Source organism: Lissotriton helveticus, chromosome 11 (assembly GCF_964261635.1).
Source record: "Lissotriton helveticus chromosome 11, aLisHel1.1, whole genome shotgun sequence".
Taxonomy (NCBI): domain Eukaryota; kingdom Metazoa; phylum Chordata; class Amphibia; order Caudata; family Salamandridae; genus Lissotriton; species Lissotriton helveticus.
The window spans coordinates 1,061,289,714-1,061,312,554 of NC_136072.1; the positions used below are offsets into that span (position 1 = coordinate 1,061,289,714).

The following is a 22,841-nucleotide window of genomic DNA, read 5'->3' on the forward strand; positions in this document are numbered from 1 at the left end:
CTACTCAACACCTCTAGCACCACTGCAACATTTCCTGACCACTGAAAACATGCCGAAGTCAGAACACTACTTAAAAAACAACACCACCGACCCCAGCGAGCTCAAAAATGTCCCTGCTTCCATTCCCAGTAAAGGAACTGGAAAAGATCATCAACAATCAACTCATGACACACCAGGAGCAGAACCGGATACTCAACGCCTCCCAATCCGGCTTCCACAATATCACAGCACCGAAACTGCCCTGATTGCAGCCACCAACGACATACGAACCCTCATTGACCGAGGAGAAACAGCAGCTTTGATCCCCCTCGACCTCTCTGCGCCTTCGACACCATATACCAGGAAACATTGATTGAAAGACTCCCCCACATCGGCATCCAAGGGGACGCACTTAGATAGATCATCTCCTTCCCCACCAGAAGAAACCAGAGGATCCACCTCCCACCTTTCGCCTCTGAAACCAAGGAGATCACCTGCGGGGTCCCCCAGGGCTTATTCCTCAGCCCCATGCTCTTCAACGCATATATGACCCTGCTGGCCAACATCCTCAGATCTCACGGTCTCAACATAATTTTCTACACAGACGACACCCAACTCATCCTCTCATTCACTGACGACCCCACCACCACCAGAACCAACTTCCGTAGATGCATGACAAATGTTGACAACTGGATGAAGAATAACTGCTTGCAGCTGAACACAGATAAGACAGAAGTACTGATATTTAGCAACAGCAGCAACACATGGAAAGACTCCTGGTGGCCATCAGACCTAGGACCGCCCCACCCCCTCCAACCATGCCAGAAACCTTGGAATCATCATTGACAACAAGCTCACCATGAAATCACAGATCAACGCTGGGTCCTCCGCCTGCTCACTCACTCTGCGCATGCTATGTAAGATCTTCAAGTGGTTACCCCTGTACACGAGACGCACCGTGACACAAGCCCTCATCACAAGCATACTGGACTATGACAATGCCCTCTATGAGGAATCACCGCACACCTGCTACAGAGACTTCAGATCATACAGAACGCCACAGTCAGACTTCTCCTCGGCTTTCCCCGACAAACCCACATCACACCCCACCTCAGGAAACGCCACTGACTCCCCGTACAGAAGAGATGCCAATTCAAGCTGCTGATCCACACACACACAAGGCTCTATACAACCAAGGACCAGCATACATTAACCATAGCTTGAACTTCCACCAACCGTTTAGAAGACTATGCTCTGCCTCCCTTTCACTTGCCCATTCCCCCCGCATTTATCGAAGCAGAGGTGGAGGAGGCTCCTTCCCCACATCGCAGCAAAGAACTGGAACAGCCTCCCCATGTACCCCGGACCATCACTACACTTCCTGAATTCCCAATGGCCCTCAAGACCTGGCTGTTAGAACAAGCCTCCAGGGTCTGCAAGTGCCTGGATACCCTATTGGATGATTACCTGCGCTTTTTAAATCCTGATTGATGTACAATTAAGGGCGACTCTTGATCCTAATATCAGTATACAAGTCCAACGTATGTTTGTTTCTTCTCGATGTAATCTGTCTACAGAGCAACCCCTATGAAAATGTTGAGGTTTTGGTCCATATCGTTAGTATGTGGGGTCTTCTCAAGACTAAAAAAGCACCATTAATCACGTCAACCTCAAGTGAGTATCCAATGCCCAGATCAGAAGAAGTCCAGCAGGGCCAGGTGGTGTCACTACCGGAGCCAATCCGGAGTAAAGCTGAACATGTGCAATCCACCAAATAAACTAACCGGGACCACACACTTGTGCATGGTGAATGGAGGAGATCCTCAACGTGCCTCCAAACTTTACTCCTGCTTTTATTTTATAGTTATATACTTTTATATTAAGGACCCTATGTTGGCAGAATGGCATGATGAAATGTGAGCTTGTCCCCAAGATGTGTAGTGATCTATCATTAATGCGTCATAAGAATACCTCAGCCTGCTATCTTTCTGAGGTCAGTAAATGTAGTACTATTAAAATGGGAATAGTAATGCCTGTGACTGTACGAGGCAGAGCGACTGCGTTTTTTGTGTCTTCGGTGTCTAAAGCACCAAACTTTGAATTTCTCCGAGTCAGTGTGCACGAACTGCAGAAAACAGTTTGGAAACCAGGGGCCTCATTTATGAAAAGTGACGCATCGCTGCGAGAAAACAGCGATGCGTCACTTTTCATTGCGCCCTCCTTGCGACCCCAATGATGCGTCATATTTACAATATGACGCATCATTGCGCTAGGACTTACAGATACGTCAGTATTTCTGACGTATCTGTAAGCGCAAAAGTGACGCATTGCTGGAGTGTGTCACAAAAGTGACGCAACTCCAGCAATGCATCCTTTCACATGGGGAAAGCCCCATGTGAAAGGGCCCGCGTCAGTCTTACGCCTGCTGTGAGGCAGGCGCAAGATTTTGACGCACCAGCGTCCTAAAAGGGACGCAGTGAAATCTCATAGATTTCACTGCGTCACTATTATGAGGCTTTTTGCGGGGTAACGCCCCCTCTGCATACATTATACCTGACGCAGGTATAATGTAGCGCAGGGGTTTACAAAGTGACGCATCTGCTTAGATGCGTCACTTTGTAAATAGGGCGGAACAAAAGGCATGTTTTACGCCGCCGATGCGTCACAAAAAGTGACGCATCGGAAGCGCAAAACTGACGCAAGGCCTCATAAATGAGGCCCCAGGAGCAGCGATTACCTCACTCTGTTTTCTAACTTTGACCGTCTTGACTCGTCAGAAGCTGTCGCTCCTCCTCACGCTGCTTCCCCGACCCTCATTCCGGTATCGTGACCACAAGACCACTGCCTGAATTTAACTGAGCTCGATTTAACTGCATTTAACTGCGCTCAATTTGTTTGAAGTATTTGTGCAGATTAACATAGTAACGTAGCGCTTGTGCTGATTAGCATATTACCGTAGCGCTAGCCTTCCATAGCGCGCTGCAACGCTCTGTTTTGTTTGAGCTGCCAACATTTAACTTTTTAATTAATTGTGTCCTGTGCCGGTCCCACTTGAAGTATCTTAGCGTTTTTGCATACTTTGTGCCCCAACCCTGCACTGAATTTGGCCGATTGCCATCTTGTTTTTGCTGTTGTTGTTTTGCCTTCCCTCCCCGGATCTCCACCCCGCCTCCCGCCTCCCAGCTGCTCCGCCCTCGCCCCTCCCCCCCACTATCTATATATGACAGATGTCTTTGAGCGCAGCGGTCACGCGCAGCGGGCGCGACCCATGCGCGCCGAAGGTGCGCCAAAGGTAAGCCCGTCTACGCCCGTCCGCGCCTGGACCGCGCCTGGACCGCGCCTGGACCGCGCCCAGCGCCAGACCCCCTGGCCCCCGCAAACCACACTCCACCCTCATAACGTATGACGCCGCCACCCTCCTAGCCCTTAACTCCGGACGCACACCACAATGCTACGAAGCTGCCCCAGGACCTACCCACGGTCCCTTCGCCTGCCACTCCTGCAAATTTACCAGCATCAAGACCCACACCAAATCCACTACCTCCAAACACAGCTCCGACTCTAACCACCTGAAATGCATCCTGCTAAACACCCGCTCGATCCACAAACATGCTACAGAACTCTGGGACCTACTCGACACTGCGTCACCGGACATCGCCTTCCTTACAGAAACCTGGATGAACGCATCATCAGCACCCGACATCGCCATAGCCATCCCAGACGCGTACAAAATCATCCGAAAAGACCGTACCAACCAAACAGGAGGCGGCATCGCCATCGTTCATAAAAACACCATCAGAATCACGACCAGCTTCGACGACTACCTCGCAACCCCCGAACACCTCCACTTCCAGATCCACACCGACCCCAGAACCACACTTAGAGGCACCCTCATCTACAGACCACCAGGAACCCGTAAACAATTCTGCGAAGACATCACTGACTTCATCAGCCCACACGCCCTCCCCTCCGAGAACTACATTCTACTGGGAGACTTCAACTTCCACCTGGAAAAGAAAAATGACCACAACACCACCACCCTTCTAGACAACATGGCCAATCTCGGACTCAAACAACTTGTTAACACCCCCACCCACTTAGCCGGACACACGCTCGACCCTATCTTCACCTCCAGCAAACACATCTCCTTCAATCACACCACAGCTCTCCATTGGACGGACCACAGCTGTGTTCACTTCAGCTACAAAACTACCACGATTCACAATCCCCCACTACCTATTCCTCGAAGAAACTGGAACAAAATCACCACCGACCAACTCATCACGTCGCTCAACCAAAACCCTCCAACCCTCTCATCAGACCCAAACGAAGCTGCCACCAAACTCAGACAATGGATCATTCACAGCGCTGACGAATTAGCACCCCTAAGAAACCACCAGATCACACAAGATAGCAAAAAGGCCCCCTGGTTCAATGATGACCGTAAGAACTCCAAGAAACTATGCCGTACTCTAGAAAAAACATGGAGAAAAAACCCAACCACTGACAACCTGACCACCTTCAAGGTAGCCACCCGCAAACACCACCAATTGATCCGCGCCACCAAGAAATCAGCACTCAAGAATCGACTAAACAACAACGCCCAAAACAGCAAGGAACTATTCAACATCGTCAAAAATTTACCAAACCCACCGCAGCCTCAAACGACATTACTCCCTCCCAAGACCTCTGCGACTCATTATCCTCTTTCTTCTACAACAAAATCGCCGACATACATAACAGCTTTAAGAACACTTCGTAAGAACAGCCCACCCCACCCACCCCCAAAACCAAACCGATATCTAACAACCTTAACGCCTGGAACCCAATCACCACTGAAGACACCATCCGCCTGATGAACTCCATCCACTCAGGATCGCCAACCGACCCCTGTCCCCACCACATCTTCAACAAAGCAGACTCCATCATCGCACCTCATCTCCGTGATGTCATCAACTGCTCCTTCAACTCCGCTACCTTCCCAGAAAGCTGGAAACACGCAGAACTCACTACCCTCCTGAAGAAGCCCACAGCTGACCCCTCTGAACTTAAGAACTACCGCCCCATCTCCCTCCTCCCTTTCCCAGCCAAAGTCATTGAGAAAGCCGTCAATAGCCAGCTCGCCGCCTTCCTTGAATCCAACAACTCCCTCGACCCCTCACAGTCCGGCTTTCGAGCCAAACACAGCACCAAAACCGCCCTCATTGCAGCGACAGATGACATCCGAATGCTACTGGACAATGGAGAAACAGCTGCCCTCATCCTACTCGACCTCTCCGCCGCCTTCGACACAGTCTGTCATAGCACCCTCATACAACGCCTCAGCGACGTCGGATTAAAAGGAAAAGCATTGGATTGGATCATCTCGTTCCTCGCCGGGAGAACCCAGAGAGTCCGACTCCCCCCTTTCAAATCAGAAGCCACCGAAGTCATCTGCGGAGTCCCACAAGGATCATCACTTAGTCCCACCCTCTTCAACGTGTACATGAGTCCCCTCGCATCCATCGCGCGACAACACAACCTCAACATCATCTCCTACGCTGACGACACCCAGCTGATCCTTTCCCTCACCAAAGACCCTAACACCGCCAAAACCAATCTTCATGAAGGCATGAAAGAAGTAGCCGAATGGATGAAAAACAGCCGCCTAAAACTTAACTCAGACAAAACGGAAGTTCTCATCCTAGGATCTTCACCCTCTGCATGGGACGACTCTTGGTGGCCATCGGCCCTGGGCACAGCACCCATACCCACAGACCACGCACGCAACCTGGGCTTCATCCTAGACTCCTCCCTCTGGATGACCAGACAAGTTAACGCCGTCTCATCCTCTTGCTTCAACGTACTCCGTATGCTCCAAAAAATCTTCCGTTGGATCCCCACCGAAACAAGAAAGACGGTCACCCACGCACTGGTCACTAGCCGACTGGACTATGGAAACACCCTCTACGCCAGAACAACAGCCAAATTACAGAGAAAACTCCAACGGATCCAGAATGCATCGGCCAGACTCATATTGGACATCCCTCGCCAAGCTCACATTACCGGCCACCTGAAAGACCTCCACTGGCTTCCCGTCAACAAGAGAATAACGTTCAGTCTCCTCACCCACGCTCACAAGGCCCTCTACAAACTAGGACCCGAATGCCTCAACACACGATTGTCCATCTACACACCCACCCGCCAACTAAGATCCTCCAACCAAGCGCTCGCCGCAGTTCCGCGCATCCACAGATCCACCATGGGAGGAAGATCCTTCTCCTACCTGGCGGCCAAGACCTGGAACTCTCTCCCCACTCACCTCCGCCTCACACAGAACCACATTTCCTTCAGAAAGGAACTTAAAACCTGGCTATTCGATAAATAATGCTCCCCCTCCCACAAGCGCCTTGAGACCCTATGGGTGAGTAGTGCGCTATACAAATCTCTGAACTTGAACTTGAACTTGAACTTTGCTGTCGGCATCTTATGCACTAATATGGAGAAAATCGGAGTTCAGTGTGTGAAATGAAGAGCTAAATAAAACAGAAGGTACTTGTATTGCTATGTGTGGCTTTCTTGAGATTCTGGTGGCTGCTGTGGTGCGAAATATAATTTATACATTTGTGTAGGTGGCTTCATCACATGCCAACAATATAATATGCGCAGCAGAAAAACACAGCATCAAGTCATTCTGAGTCAGAGATTGCCATGCCAGCAGAGTCAGACAACAGGGGTACCGCGTCCCCGCACTGTCAGTCATGGCCCAATGAGCCCAATCAGGCACCAAGATGAGCCTTGGAATCCTTGTTCATGTCTTTCCAAAGACAGAGCAATCTAAGTGCTAAAAATAAAACACACAGACGCTTTCCATTCCAGATTTGCACATCTGAGGAGGAAATAAATATGTCTCCACTTAACCGTGTCAGGCAATATACGAAAGGTCTTTTGTAGCGCAATGTGACACAACTTGAAATTCCTGCACACGATGAAATGCTTTAAACTTGGCTCACTCGGCCATCTTTTGTAAAACTTTGGCAGAGTATGATCATTTGTACCATCATACTAATATCATGGGTTATCACATTTGTGAAATGTGATCATCTTGTTTAGGGGCTCATTTCACTTTTGCAGAAATAAAATGGGGCATAACAGGGGCTAACAGTTTTTCTCCTCTTTTGACTTCCATCTCCTTCTTTTGGCTACACATGCCAAGCTCACCTTCAAGGTTAGGGTATCACTGTGCCTAAAGCAGAGCAGGCCTTACAAGAGGCTTCATCCTTAACCAGCACTTCTGAAAAGATGGGGTCAGGCATTCATTTTGCCTGCTATTTGCACTTGCGCTGAGGCTCAACTGAGGCCTCAAATGTTTAGAAACTGCTGCGGTATAAATAATCGCACAGACAATATTGTACTAAACATATCAGCGAGGGAATCTAAATTTATGAAATGGAAGAGCGATGAAGTATTTACTGCTAGAGTCCACATCTCACACAGCCCATGAGAGGAAGAACAGACACATTTAAAGGCAATTAGCTGCGCTCTTCGGCAAATAAGTGGAGTCATCTTTCTGGACAATGGGACCAAAGGGGTGATTAATTCAGGGGGTGGAGAGTGACTGCCATTGGATGCTGACAGGCGATGGGCTACATCAGGAAAATCGCTTACTGCCTAGCAACCAAGAACCTGATGTTCATGCCGACTAGAATAGTTTCATATTCAGCCAGGAATACGTAAGTAATGTATGAATTCATATAGATATGTATCTGAAATCCTAGTACCGACTGAGAAGACATTACTGGTCTTTCTGTTCGGGGAATTGTACCTTCTCAAAGTAATGCCACACAATGGCATATTTTTGCAAGGCTCTCTGCCCCTTGTATCAAAGGCAGAATAGACCACTGAAGAATCATCCCCTATCGTGGTATTTGAAGACTTAGGGGAGCTGGAAAAATCAACAGATTGGCACAACACTGAAATGTCTTTCATAATAAGGTTCCCAGTTGGAATAAGCCTAAAATCCATGGTTTTTAACTTGGGTTAGTGGCTGTTCAGGCCTAGCTTATGGAGCCAACAATAATGTTCGTGCAATGACCCTCTTCTCGCTTCATGGGTTTAAACGCTCCTGCACCCTTCTACCACCTAGGTGCTCAGTATTTGACATCTGCGCTTAGAGCAGTTGTTTTTGGTAATATAAGGCATTTGACAGCCCACTGAAAGTAGCAGATGTATTGTGCACCACCTTCAAGGATGCAATGGGGGGTGTGAGTGCACACCGCAGGTGAAGAAGACTATGCTGGCGAGTGTTGACTTCAATTGTGCTAAACTGTGCAACTCTACAAACTACACAATGTGAATGAAGTTTCTAAAAATGGCTGAAAAAACCTGCAAAGGTAGATTTTTCAGTACAAAACCGCCACTTTTGTTTTTTTAAAAAAGGTTTCTTTGTGGGAGAATTCTGAAGCTGAACATTAGTTCTGCATGAAACGCTTCTTACTGGGAAAGTTATTAAAAATATACAAACATCTCGTGAATACTGTGCAACCCCAGGCTCAAAGGAGACCACACCACAAAGGGGGACTACAAACATCAATAGAAACTCAAATGAACACCCTGGCTCGTGACCCACCTAAAGGCGAACCGCACAAATGAAAGACATACTCAGAGATTGCGAGGGAAAATATAGCAAATCTTGCTCACAAAAATAGCTAATGGAAGATTCTACTCCAGCCTTTGCATAAATCAAAGGGTAGGCACGATTCACTCAACCAGGCAAATCTACTGAGGCTGTTCCAGCACATACCGTCATTGTTAGAAACATCAAGTGAAGACATGGTTAGAATACAATTCGCACCTAAAGAGAACTACAACAACCAGGAAAACACTAGAGTGACATGGAACAGTCATCACAAATTTGAAGCAGTCCTTCGGGAAAAAAAAACTTTGAAAATTGGGGCATAGAAATACACGAGCTAAAGCAGGACAAATATCCTCCTATGTAACACCAACTAATAAACATCACAAAAAACAAACAAATCCAAGGCGAATTCGCAGAGTGTATTGAGAGGAACCACAAAAACACAATCATTTTAGAATTACAATAACCTGAGTATATCAGTAAGAACCCAGGACGGGAGGACCAAAAATAGATCAGTAGCAGATGAAGCACTTCAGGAGGGATGAACAACACAGGACAAGCAGTGAGACAATGCATGTCTCTCACCATTCCTGACAACAGGGAGGTCCGCAAAGAACTGTGTAATCCTAACAAATAAGGGCCGCGGATAAGGGAACACAGTCCATCAATAAAGCCAATCAATCGGGCATCAAAATTGTATCCTGGAACGTTGCTGGTATACAGAGAGCACTCAAACATGAATCAGCAAGGAAAATAATGCAGGAAGGTGACATTGTATGCCTACAAGAAACTTGGCCCACAAACTCCACGCAGCTGGAAGGTTTTGCCGGCTTTCATAAACCAACAACCAGACACCAACGTCATGACAGACCATCGGGGGGATTTCGACGTACATAAAGCATGCAAAGGAGCTCACAACAAGGAAAATAGAAGCAGATTCAGAAATGTTGCAGGCATTCAGAGTTGGAGGAAATGAGGATATGGAAGGAAGATCTTCACTGTTAATAATAAATGTTTATCTCAGTGTCCAGGGTCAGGCAAAATTGGAGACAACAAGATCCACGATCGCCACAATAGAGGAAATCCTATGCACGCATCATTCATTCGCCAAGGTGATCATGGGCGACTTCAACCTCCATCACCTAGGAATGGAGGAAAACGAAATAAAGTATCTAACAAGTTCTGAAAAAATCTTCAACTATTTTCTATAAAACTACAATTTTATGTTTGCCGAGGCATTAAACTAAATCTAAACTCACCAGAAATACTTACTTACAACAACCGTACAACAATTGATTACATCTTCCTGTGCAATCATCTCAGTCATAAAATATCTCATTTTACAATTGTGATGCATGAAACAAGCGACTATGCAGCCCTTCAAGTGGAACTAAGCATCAACACTAAACAACTGAAACAGGTCATAACTCTTGCACACTCCAGAGGCATAGAGGAACACACATTATTCAGGATGATCAGATGGAAAGAGTAGAAAGTCGCCTTACTAACATCATGGAAAGACGAACAGGAACGTACAAGTAACAATTCTAGTGTCGAAAACACTATCAAAAACTGGGGAGCATGAACCTCTGCCCTGAAAACAACCCTTTGGGGAGGAGCAAAGACCACCTTCCAAGCAAACACTCCACGTGTCATGAAAACCAACAAAAAAACAAGAGAACTAAGCTGGGACTTAAAACTGGCAAAAAGGAACTACCGGAATACAGGTCACTAAGCACAGGTGCAGGGAACTCAACTTGGAGCGCAAACAGCTAATTTAGAACTTAAAACAGAAGATTCTCAAGGAAGAAGGGATCAAAATCCATGAGCTCTCCAAGAACCATAAACACCGGCAGTTCTGGCAATACATTGCCAGGTTGGAAAATGACAATGCGGATTGATGCAACTCTGTTTCCGCCGAGGTATGGCTAAGTCACAAAGCTACCATCTACATAGAAAGTAACGGAGGTGTTCAGCAGGCGGGCATCGAGGAAAGCCTAGTTGAGGGTGTAAATGGCAATGATGAGCCTAGGTCAGAAACTGGAGGCAAAGATCAAGATGGCCCCGTCGTTCAGAAGATAGGAAAAAAGATGAGAAAAGATGAGGACCTGGGTCCCAACGGGCTCCCGGGAGGAATGTTCAGAGAAGACTCAGTATATTGGGGTGGAGTCATATCCACAATAGTCACTGAATGTCGCCTGCAAATCAATGTCCGGATTCATGGGTGGCTCACTGCTACATCCCATATTTCAGAAAGGAGACAACACAGAGCCAAAAAACTATAGATTGACCGTCCTTCTGGACATTGAAGGGAAAGCTTACGCTAGCACCCTATTGGCAGAGCTGAATAGTTGGATTGAAGACAAAGAAATCCTCCCCCATATCAAATCGTGTTTCACAAAGGAGGGTCTACAATTGACAACATAGTGGCCGTTTCTTATCTGAGCTAGCAAACTAACATGAAAAAATAAACAAGCTTTTACAATGCAATGGTCTCGTCTTTGTTAAAGTTAGAGCTATTGGCATTGCTCATGACATTATTTTTGTATATGTTTTTAAAACATATAAATAAATGGCATTGTCATTTACAATGCCAATAGCTTAAACTCTCGCAAATGCGAGACCTATTGCATTTGCACCCACACAGAGCCCCCCACAAACACAGAGCCCCCCCACACACACAGAACCACACACACACACACACAGAGCCACACACACACACACACACACAGAGCTTCACACACACACAGAGCCACATACACACAGAGCCACACACACACACACAGAGCCACACACACACACAGAGCCACACACACACACACAGAGCCACACACACACACACACAGAGCCACACACACACTCACACACACACACACACACACACACAGAGCCCCACACACACCGAGCCCCACACACACACACACAGAGCTACACACACAGAGCCACACACACACACACACAGAGCCACACACACACACACACACAGAGCCACACACACACACAGAGCCACACACACAGAGCCACACACAGAGCCCCCCCCCACACGGAGCCCCCCACACGCACACAGAGCCCCCCACACACAGAGCCCCCCCACACACACAGAGCCACACACACACAGAGCCACACACACACAGAGCCACACGCACACACACAGTCACACACACACACAAACAGAGCCACACACAGAGCTACACACACACACACAGAGCCACACACACACACACAGAGAGCCACACACAGACAGAGCTACACACAAACACACAGAGCCACACACATAGAGCCACACACACACAGAGAGGAGAAGTGTGGCTCACTGGTTAGAGGAGGCAGACCTGGAAGCAGAGGTCAGCCCGGGACCAGGGTTCAATTCCCGGCTCGGTGGGGTCTTGAGTCCTAAAATGTCCACGGACTTGACAATTCTCGCTCCGGTGCCTACTCGATTCACGGGTTCACACTCTGCGACTCTGGGCAATAGCTTGCTTAATCTCCACTACGGCCCCTCGCGGCGGGATGCCTGGCTTTCACCTTGCGGATACCCTGCCGGAGTTATCTCGCAGGGGAATACCAGGACGGGTTCCCTAAGCAAGCGCTTAGAAACCGCTCGGTGATTTGCGCTATATAAATTCCTGTACATTTACATTCACAGAGCCACACACACAGAGCCACACACACACAGAGCCACACACACAGAGCCACACACACACAGAGCCCCCCATACATACAGAGCCCTCCCCCACACACACACAGAGCCACACACACAGAGCCACACACACACAGAGCCACACACACAGAGAGCCACACACACACACACACACAGAGCCACACACACACACAGAGCCACACACACACACAGCCACACACACAGAGCCATACACACAGAGCCACACAGACAGAGACACACAGACAGAGCCACACACAGACAGAGCAACACACAGACAGCATCCTTACACCTACAAAAAATGCACTCAAAAGAGCAGTCAACAATTTAATGTTCTGTGCAAACTCCACGAGAAATTGCAAAGTCCAACTTCAGTCCCAATAAGAAGAGTCATACAGTCCAAAATAAGGGCAATAGCTGGCTATACACAGCAGGCATTGCCAGGCAAAATAGACATTATGCTATGGCAATCACAATGCCAGGCGTACAAACGTATATTTAAGCTACCAAAATGCACCCGGAGCAGCGTGATTCGCTTGGAGTTCAGTCTGGTGCAACAACATTATGAATGCCTGTGAATGCAGACAAAATACTATTACCAAGTGTTGAATGCACCAATTGAAAGCCTAAAGAGCATGCTAAAGCCCATTTACGAAGAGACAACCAATCCATGGATAAGTTATATGCAGGAAGCTGTGGAATTATTGGGCCTGGCAACAAAAAACTGGGGATGAGAGGGCCTAACCTACGTGGCAATCAAAAATTTGAACTCTGGTTGGGGAAGGGACAGTAATCTGCTGTTGACCCAATCCCGGTTTGTTAGCCACCACTGCAATTGGCGTGCAGTGCCCTTCGAGATCTAGACGCATTCGGACAGGTTGACCTGATGCTGTGACCACTGGAACTTCAGCTTCCAGTGCAGAGCCCGCATATGCCATCTGGCATGATCCACCAGCAGGATGCAGGAGGCCATCAGGCCCAGTAGCCTCAGGGTCACCCTGACCGAAACCCGGGATAGAGGCTGAAAGATCGGAATCATAGCCCGAATATCCTGGACTCGCTGCTCAAGAGGATAGACCCGAAACTGCGTTGTGTCCAGAAACGCTTCGATGAAGAGGAGCTTCTGAAAGGGAGGCAGGTGTGACTTCGGCACATTGATAGAAAACCCCAGCGAATGCAGGAGGTCTGCCGTAGTCTGGAGGTGGGAGACGACAGCCTGGGGCCAGCCCGCCTTCAACAACCAGTGGTCGAGATAGGGGAAGACTGGAACCCCTGATCTGCGCAGATGAGCTGCGACCACCACCATCACCTTTATGAACACCTGTGCGCAAGTAGGACCAAAGGGAAGCATGGTAAACTGAAAGTGCTCGTGGCCTACCGTGAACCACAAGTAGTGCCGGAGGGCCGGCAGAAGGGGGATGTGAAAATAGGCATCCTGTAAGTCCAACACTACCATCCAGTCTCCAGGGTTGAGGGCAGAAAGGAGCTGAGCTAGCGTCAACGTTTCGAACTTCTCCTTCTGGAGGAAGCGGTTGACGTTCCTGAGATCCAAGATAGGATACAGGCCATTGTCCTTCTTGGGCACCAAAAAGTGGTGGGAATAGCAACCACAACCTGCTTCTGGGGCAGGAACTCGCTCGATGGCTCCCTTGGCCAAGAGAGCTGTAACTTCCTGTTGGAGAAGGGCCAGATGATCCTCCGACATGCCAGGATACTGAGATGGCATGGCTGGGGGGTGGGGTAGTCTCAAAGGGGAGGAAGTAGCCCTTTCGGACTATTTGCAAAACCTACGGGTCCGATGTGATGGAGCGCCAGTTGGGAAGGTGATGGCGAATCCTGCCGCCCACTGGCGATTGGTGGCGCTGAAAGGTCGGACTAGGAGGGTTTGGAGGCTGCTTCAGAGGGGGCGGTGGTGAACTGGCCCGCTCGCTGGCCCCCAGACCCACAACGGTGGGTCCCACGTCCCCTGCCGTGCAGGGGCTGAACAGCTTGCGCCGGCTTGTGGCTCTGGTTGGAATGTGGCGGGGCACCCCTTCCGTAGCCACGAAAGGGGTGAAAAGTAGACTGCACAGGGCAGGTGGTGGAGATGCCCAGGGACTGGGCCGTAGCCCAAGAGTCCTTGAAGCCATTCAGTGCGTTGTCTGCTTTGTCGCTGAACAGGCGACGGGCATCAAAGGACATGTCCATAAGGGTAGCTTGGACATCCCCGGAAAAGCCAGTTGACCTCAGCCAGGCGTAGCGTCGAAAGACTACCGACATTGAAATCGTCCTGCCTAGTGAGTCAGAGATGTCCAGCCCACATCGGATAGTAAACTTGGCTGTGTCTCTCCCCTCGGCGACTGCATGGGAGAGCACGCCACCTTTCGACGCACAGGGGTACTGCTTATGAAAAATTCTCCGGATCCAGTCTGGCGCCTGGGGTAATTCACAAGGTAAGGAATCTATAACTAATTGTCTCTTTCAGATTCTGTAATTATAAAAAGGAGTCTCAGCTACTTTTAGTCTGCCGCTGCCCCGGCCTGCTACAACAAGGTCAGAAGTTGTTAAAAACGATATATCTAAAAGGGTTCGGACACGCAAAGAAGCGGTAACAGCTCTGTTCGCTTGCACTGCACCAACAGATTTGACCAAATTTGTTAAATATATGGCTGAGTTGCATGTTCAGCTCTCCGACAAAGAAGGCGGTATGGCACAATCGTGCGGATAACGCGCGGGGTGGGGGGTAGCAATTCTATTAAAAAAACATCTAAAGGCTGTCAAAATAGCGGCTGAGACCGTAGATCTAGCCGACATACTTGGAGTGAAGCTTACTCTGAATAATTCGTGCCTTGTGATCTTTACAGTTTGCCGTCCTCCAAACTCCACCTCAGCATTCAACGATTTATTTGCCCCTATTATGTCTGATTTTTGCACTAGATATAAAAAAATCGTGGTAACCGGGGACTTTAACATGCACTGGGATAAAGCCCAGAAAGACCCGGCAGCTCGACACTTGGAGAATATTATGTCTTCTCTTGGCATTAAACAGCTTGTAGATGCCCCCACACATATTAAGGGGCATATCCTTGATCTTATCTGGACCTCAGACCCAAAGGTAAACCTTGTGGACATTTTACCTTGTGTCTGGTCGGATCATTACTTGGTGAATTGTGATATTCCCACTGTCGGTTATTCGGCTCAAAGACCTCTAAAACTGAAAAAAGTTTGTCAGTGGAAAAAAGTTGACTCACAATCTTTGACCAGTATTCTCCCTAATCATGTTCAATCATTGGCCCCTAGTGGGGATTTAGATCAGCACTATAAGGACATAACGCGGAATTTGAGTCAGGCGATTGACCAAATAGCACCTGAGAAACTGCAAAAAGCAAAAGGAGTAGGAAAAGGGGCCCCATGGTTCACTCCGCTCCTGAAGGACCATAAAAAGAAGCTCCGTCATCTAGAAAGGAGCTGGAGGAGAACAAAAGATGGTATAGATCGGGAGCAGTATAAAATCTCACTCAATTCATATAAAAAATTGATTATGGTAACAAAAGCAGAATTCTACGAAACCCGCATAAACCAGGCCGAGAATATTCAGAAAGAAACGTTCAAAATCTTAAGAGAGTTGAGTAAAAAAACAGAAATGATGGAAACAACAATAAACGTTGATATCTTCCAACGTTTCTTCCTTGAGAAGGTGGAGACTATTCTTTCTGAGATCGAGAACAGCACCCTGAATGGCCCTCTTCCGTCACAGGAAGCTCAAATCTCCTTGGAAGCCTCTATTTCAAGGTTTCCTGAGATAGACTCTCTAAGTCTTGAGCAGCTTATGAGTAGAACCAAGTCTGGTTCCCCGGCGGACCCGTGTCCCCCTAGGGTCTTTCGTCTGTCGCGTCCTATTTTAGAAGACCATATTATCTCCCTTCTCAAAAGCTCAATGGAGACTGGCCATTTACCATCAAGTCTTAAGGAGGCACGTGTTAAGCCTTTGTTAAAGAAACCGGGAGCCGACCCGGCTATTTTAAAAAACTATAGGCCGATATCCCAACTGCCTTTTCTGTCCAAGGTCTTGGAGCAACATGTCCTGAAGTCACTTTCCTTATTCCTGGAGTCACACCATCTACTCCAGGAGCGTCAGGCAGGGTTCGGGCACATCACAGCACCGAGCTGGTGATGCTCTCGGTGCTGGACGAGCTTAGAGGTATGGCTGACAGTAAGAAACCGAGCGCCCTGATACTTTTAGATCTATCGGCGGCGTTCGATACTGTCAGCCATTCCCTGTTACTGGACAGACTGGCCACTTTTGGGATAAGGGGTTTGGCCCATCAATGGCTTCAATCCTTCTTCACGGGCAGGACGCAGAGGATTCAACTGGGGGATTGCATCTCCGATGTGGGTATGCTGCAGTGCGGAGTCCCTCAGGGCTCTGCATTATCCCCACTTTTATTCAACCTCTATCTGCAACCGCTGATTGACTCTCTAGTGAATATGGGTTGTCGTGTGTTTAATTACGCCGACGATACCTAGCTGCTACTGAGTATTGATAAATCGGCTCTGGCGCAGACCAACGCCCAGAACATTCTTAGACATACGGTTGGTTGGATGACTGCAAACCTGTTGAAAATAAACCCGGAAAAAACTGAGGTTTTGGTGGTCTCGACTGCAGTCTCACCTTGGAGTGACCTATATTGGCCCCAGGAATTAGGTCCTTCACCGATACCGTGTGATAAAGTAAAGAGTCTCGGTATCAAGATTGACAATGAGTTGTCAATGGCCATCAGATTTCCTCCGTAGTAGGGATGTGTACTGGTTTGATCAGACAACTGCGTAAGTTAGCCCCCCTTCTTTCCTTTTCCACGCTCCGCATGGTGGTTTCTGCTACAATCATCTCGAGGTTGGATTATGGGAACGCCCTCTATTTAGGTCTGCCTAAAACCTTGACCAATAGATTGCAGGTGGTCCTGAATGATGCGGTGCGTCTAATCTTCAGGTTACCTAGAAGAACCCATGCTTCCCCCTTACTGCTTAAGTTACATTGGCTCCCGATTGAGCAGAGGGCGGAGTTCAGGAGCTTATGCACGGCCCATAAGGCTATCTATGGGCAAGCCCCTGCCTATATTAAAGAACGCCTGGAGGTCTATAACCCCAAACGAGTCTTGAGGTCAGCTGATTCCCAGTTACTGGTTTGCCCTCGATTTAAGCTAGCAACTAAAGGAGGGAGATCTTTTTCGGTCTTGGTTCCACAGATATGGAACAAATTACCAGAACTGCTTCGGAGAGAAGTAAGTCTCCTGCGTTTTAGGAAGCTGTTAAAAACGCTTCTATTCAGGGAGGCATTTGGCCCATCTTAATAGTTGCACTGTAGGCCTTTCTTTGCCTTTCTTATGTTTTCCGTTATTGTTTGTCATTGGTCTGGAGCGCCTAGAGACCTGTAGGTGAGTCGGCGCTATATAAAGCGAAGTTAACAATAACAATAACAATCTGAAGACCTCTTATGGCAGCAAAGTAACTAAACAGGAAATAGACTTGCTTTCCAATTTTAACATCAAACTCTCACATGACACAAGGCACTCAGTCACCCTAAACCTAGTGGTGCTTAGATACACGGTGGTAGATTTAGATGTCACTACTGTTCTACACTTCCGCTGCCCGATGGCTTCAAGACATTGAATTGGACTCTAATTTCTTAATTGCTGCTAAAATAACTCCTTTTCCTAAAGACAAATAAGCATTTTTTAATACAATTTTATTGCAGTATTTGGTTTGCATTTTTACTCATGGTTTTAATTTATTTATAAATATAAGAAATATTGCAAATGGTTTTAAGTAATTGTGCAATATATGTTTTCATTCATTCATACTGTGCAACTACCCTTGTGGAAAGATCTTCTAGTTGAAGTTTAATGATAATTCATCACAGGAACCACAGAGATGGGAAATCTGGAGTAAAATAGTTGGATCAGTTAATTTTATTGTTAATCCACAAATAATTGTAAAACATTAAAACTATACATTTTCTTTATTTAAATGTTTTCCTTTTATTGCTAATCCACAACCTATCATAAAACATTAAAACAATATTTTTTTCTATATTTAAATATCTAAAAAATAAAATAAAAATTGACATGAACAAAAATAGTTTTGTGTGTGTTTGCCATTCCATGGCCATTGTACTACATTTGAAACAATTAGTCACAAAAAATTAAATTACAGTACCTGACCACCATTTTGATGGGATACACCCCAATCCCCAGACGCTTGTCTTCTGGAATGACGTAGGAGATCCTACCACTGCTGTTGGTTAGCTCTGTGTCAAAGTAGACCCATTGCCCGGCTGGAGGCTGGGTCATGACATGAATGTCCACCTATAACAGAATAACCATTTAAAGAAAGAACCAGCTGTTGTATGGTAGACTAGTGGAAATTGAGGCTTTTGTTCCCAGCTCACTGTTCAATCTGCATAGAAAAAGCATCAATCTACTTGATTTGGAATGCCTCAATTACTTCATTCAAAAGAAATGCAAAATAAACAGGTATCGAGATAATAATTGTGAGAGCACAGGAAGATAATTATGCAGCTAGTCTCAGCCTTAATCAGATGTCAAGGAGTATGTTTCAAATGAACAATTCATGTCAGAAAATGTTAATAATAACAACTAAATGAAATTGTATTATTCCATCTCCAATCTAACAAAGGTTGGGAAAGTGCAGACATCAGAATTACTATTCTAACTCCAGTCTAACACACATTGGCGAAAGTACATATTTTGGGGGTTTATTGTCTGACAGACAATGGGGTAAGTGTAGACATTGGGTGAAGGGATTAAAATCACTATTCTAACTCAATGGGGGGTGGGGAATGTGGATACATTGTGGGAATCAGATTTACTATGCTAATTCCAGTCTACAACTGGAGTAGAAGTGACATCACATACCCAATAACCACAAGGCTTTTACGGGAACTGAAATTAGACAGACACTGGGAAGTGAAATCAGACAGACATTGGGAAGTGAAATCAGTCATTGACTGCTCATTGTCGGTTTTTTGTTTTATTTAAAAAAAACTGAGACTGCAGCAGGTTTATAACAAAAAGTGTTTGGTACAGACCCAAAATACCTAGCAGCTACATTAGTAGAGACTAAAGACTAAAGGCAGGCTTACTTTTAAGATATTATTTGTCAGTCAGTTTGTTTTCACCAAAGAGCTTTCAAAGTTGCTTGTGGCAGTACCAATCAGCAATAGGAGTAGCAGTTCCTTCCTAAGAATGACACTCTTACCCCACTCACCACAGAACCCAAGACATGCGCCCCAATACTATTTTCAAAGGTTACAGCCACCACCTTGAAGAAAGCTCAAGACATTATTTTCAAACTACCTCTGTGTTGTTGGTTGGAACTATGATGTTTTGGAGTGAACTATTATATAGACGCAGAACAACAGAGCAGCACCCAGGAAGACGTTTGAACAACTTATCATCTGTATTAGGCTGTAATGTGAAGAGAATAGTACAGAGTACTTATATATTTTGATGATTGGGAAAAACGCTTTTTGTAAGGAGTGCTATATAGGAACCACACCTTTTCCCCAGTGAGAGTGACCATATCCAGTGGACCGTACATGAACCGCCCATTGAGGGTCTGAGGGCCGTCTTCATTCGCGACAGCATCGTTGATCCTGTGGTTGGCGGCAACGTTCTGGAAGAAAAATAACACACACCTGTAATGTTTAAATAACCACCTTGTTTGCAGCCTCCAGCCATGACATTTACAGGATATGAAATACAAGAGTGCATTATTGATTAATCAATAACGCTGATGTTTACACCATATTATATAGCCGGACCGACTTTCACATGAATTCTCAGTTTCTATGGGGACCGAAGGGATATGAAGTTGCTCATCTTTCAAGTGAATGAGCAGTAATGTAGAGCGACTTACATAACACAGCGTCACAGTGCTTATGACTATGATTAAATGTCTAGCAAATTATAAGTGTAATAACTTTATTAAAGAGTGTGACAGTAACATGTCTCAGGTGTTGCCATATCAGGGATGAGCCATCACCCAGCCCGGTTTCCTCCTCTGTGATACAGCACATATTTTTGGATCGGTTTTATTTATGAGATAGCCAAACACACTGCAAACTTAACACAATGGGGCATATGTATAAGGAAATGGTGCAGTGCTGCGGCACATTTTACAGTGATGCACTATGTCATTTCCAAAATGCAGGGATGCAGCGTATTAACAAGAATACGGCGCACCCCCGGTGTTTTCCCTAGCGCTGGAGCTAAAAATAGCTGCCTAGCTCCAACACAGACAACCTTGCGCCATAGTGCAAGGGTGTCTGTTTTGCAGGGATAATTGTTTATGTGCAGGAAGGATTCCATTCCTGCACGTATACAATCAATAATGGTGATTTGCTCTTTCTATGTATGCTTCAGAATGCAGCACACAGAGAAAAAACAAGGAGAAATAAAAGTATTTCCCCTTGTTGCGCTAATCTAACGCCTGCTTTTGTATGACATTAGTTTTTGGCGCTGCCTCAGATTTACACATCGTTGTAAATCGGGGACAGCCTCAAAAAGCAGTGGGTGTTACGGTGGAACGCCCACAGCAACACCCATTGCACATGCCTTTCACGCAGATACCTGCATGAAAAGGTACCATATTTATATGCAAAGTGGCTTAATGCTGCTTTCTAAATATGGCGCAGGGCATTGCGGCACTGCAACATAAAAAAAGTGACGTTCTGGTGGTGCAATGCACTTGTACATTTGCCCCTATATGGTGAATTTGCTGACATTTGAAGTCAAACCCTAAAGTAGAACGTGAAGTAGCAGAATGCAAAGGATCGCCAGTACGGAGTAAGCTACCGATACCGCTTACGTGGGACCACATGGGACATCAGTAGTAACAGCAGCAGTACTATTATCAGTAGTAGTGCTAGCCTTTAATTCAGTGACATTGTAGAGGAGATGTGTGAGTGAACAGGCAAGGGTTGGGGTTCAAACCCTGGGAAAGTCTCTTCAGAAAATAGCCCCATGGACACCCACTGTCAGTTTCCCAAATGTGAAAAAGAAAGGAGCAGGTTGCGACAGTCTAGTAGTATCTGTTTCTTTTTTATAACTGCAAGTACTGCCTCATAACGTACTGCAGCCTCACTACGTTGGGGAGATAGAGGGGTGTAAGGTGTAATACAGCAAGCGAAAGGGAGGTTCCGTAGAATATAAGCATTGATTGGATGAATGAGAAGCGGAACGGCGTTCGGTGAATTCCTGAGATAAGAGAGTTAGGTTAACGAGAGGTTTTGCTGAATTTTAAATGCACAATATGAGAAAGGTGAAGATTGCTGTCAGAGTTCAGGAGCTTAGTTTGCTAATGGATGAATTGTTAATAAGAATGTTAAAGTATATGAAGCACTCTAATGATTTGTATTAATGCATTGATGTGGATGAAAATGAAGGTATAAAAGGTAACATGTGGTTTTCTTTGAATCTGTTATTGTAGTGACCCCTGACGAAGGGCACCCAGTTGCCCGAAATGCATTGGGCTTTTTTAAAATAAACATCACTGCCTTCAGACGAATTTGCATCACTCGTGTTTCTTGCGAGAGGTTCAGATGGCACAGCATAAACATTAGAAACTAGGTAAATTGGCAAGCATCACTCCGCCTGTGGATGAAAAAAAATGTGAATACGTTGGATGACAGCGTTGAAAAGAAGGATTACACTGGATTATATGGATAAATATGTTGGAAGACGTGACAGCCTTTAGGGCAATCATAACAGTGCATTTGGTTGGGGCGAATCCACGCCCCAATTCTGATAAAGGTCCGTGGGCTCCATTTCGTAAGCCCCTGGCCTGTAAATGTACAGAAGATGGCGGTTGCTCTCCCGGACAGTAATGTATTGCTGACACTCCTTAGACTGAAGGGAGGGAACTTAGACACTGAAGTGGGGAAAGAGACAGGGTCCTTTCTGATATTGAGGGCTGTTGATTAGTCATAGTGAGTCTGTCATTTGGTAGATTGTAGGGGTGGGACTGTTGTTAGAATGTTAAGGGTCCTTCAGAAAAGGTGCAGCCTTGTGTCTCTCTTTCTCATCACTATCAAATGGGGCTGTTTATAGTGAGGCACAGACTCCTCACAGCTCTTTGTTCCCCAGTTGTGGGTGCCTCAACCTGGAGCCAACCCTGCTGTGAAAAACATCACTCAAGACAAAGGATGGCGCATGGATAACAGCCTGAGAAGGACAAATGAAAGGGGAATCAATCCAACCCATTTCTGCATCTACAAAGAATCCATTTCCCTATTTGTCGCCTCCGTTTAAAGGTGGGAGCCGCTGATCCACTTGTGGTTCCAGTTTCAAGTTCTCTCTGATCAAGGAGGCGGTGCTCCATAGAGTACTAAGAGGAATATGGTGCAATATGGTATGTGCTTGACAGCCAACTCCGCAAAGGTGAGGAGGTGGAGTCTGATGTGGAGAAAGAACTGCCTGAATTGTCCTTGGAACCCAAGGAGTTCTGTCTGAATAAGAAATGAAGGAGGGAGTCAAACCTGCAGGAGGAGCTGACCATTGGAAGGGCTAGAAGCAACTGACCCTGGTG

The 22,841-nt window shown here is 46.5% G+C and overlaps 1 protein-coding gene across 8 annotated transcripts in view; it reads right to left on the bottom strand.

Moving 5' to 3' along the window:
• The window catches only part of PITPNM2 (phosphatidylinositol transfer protein membrane associated 2), a 1,093,290-nt gene that overhangs the window by 50,062 nt on the left and 1,020,387 nt on the right, over positions 1-22,841 (bottom strand). For all 8 annotated transcript variants that reach the window (XM_078667590.1, XM_078667587.1, XM_078667588.1 and 5 more), the window contains 2 exons: positions 19,812-19,928; positions 18,450-18,598 (listed from right to left, as the gene is read on the bottom strand). In XM_078667590.1, the coding sequence (XP_078523716.1) occupies positions 18,450-18,598; positions 19,812-19,928 (266 nt within the window). The remainder of the gene's footprint in view (positions 1-18,449; positions 18,599-19,811; positions 19,929-22,841) is intronic.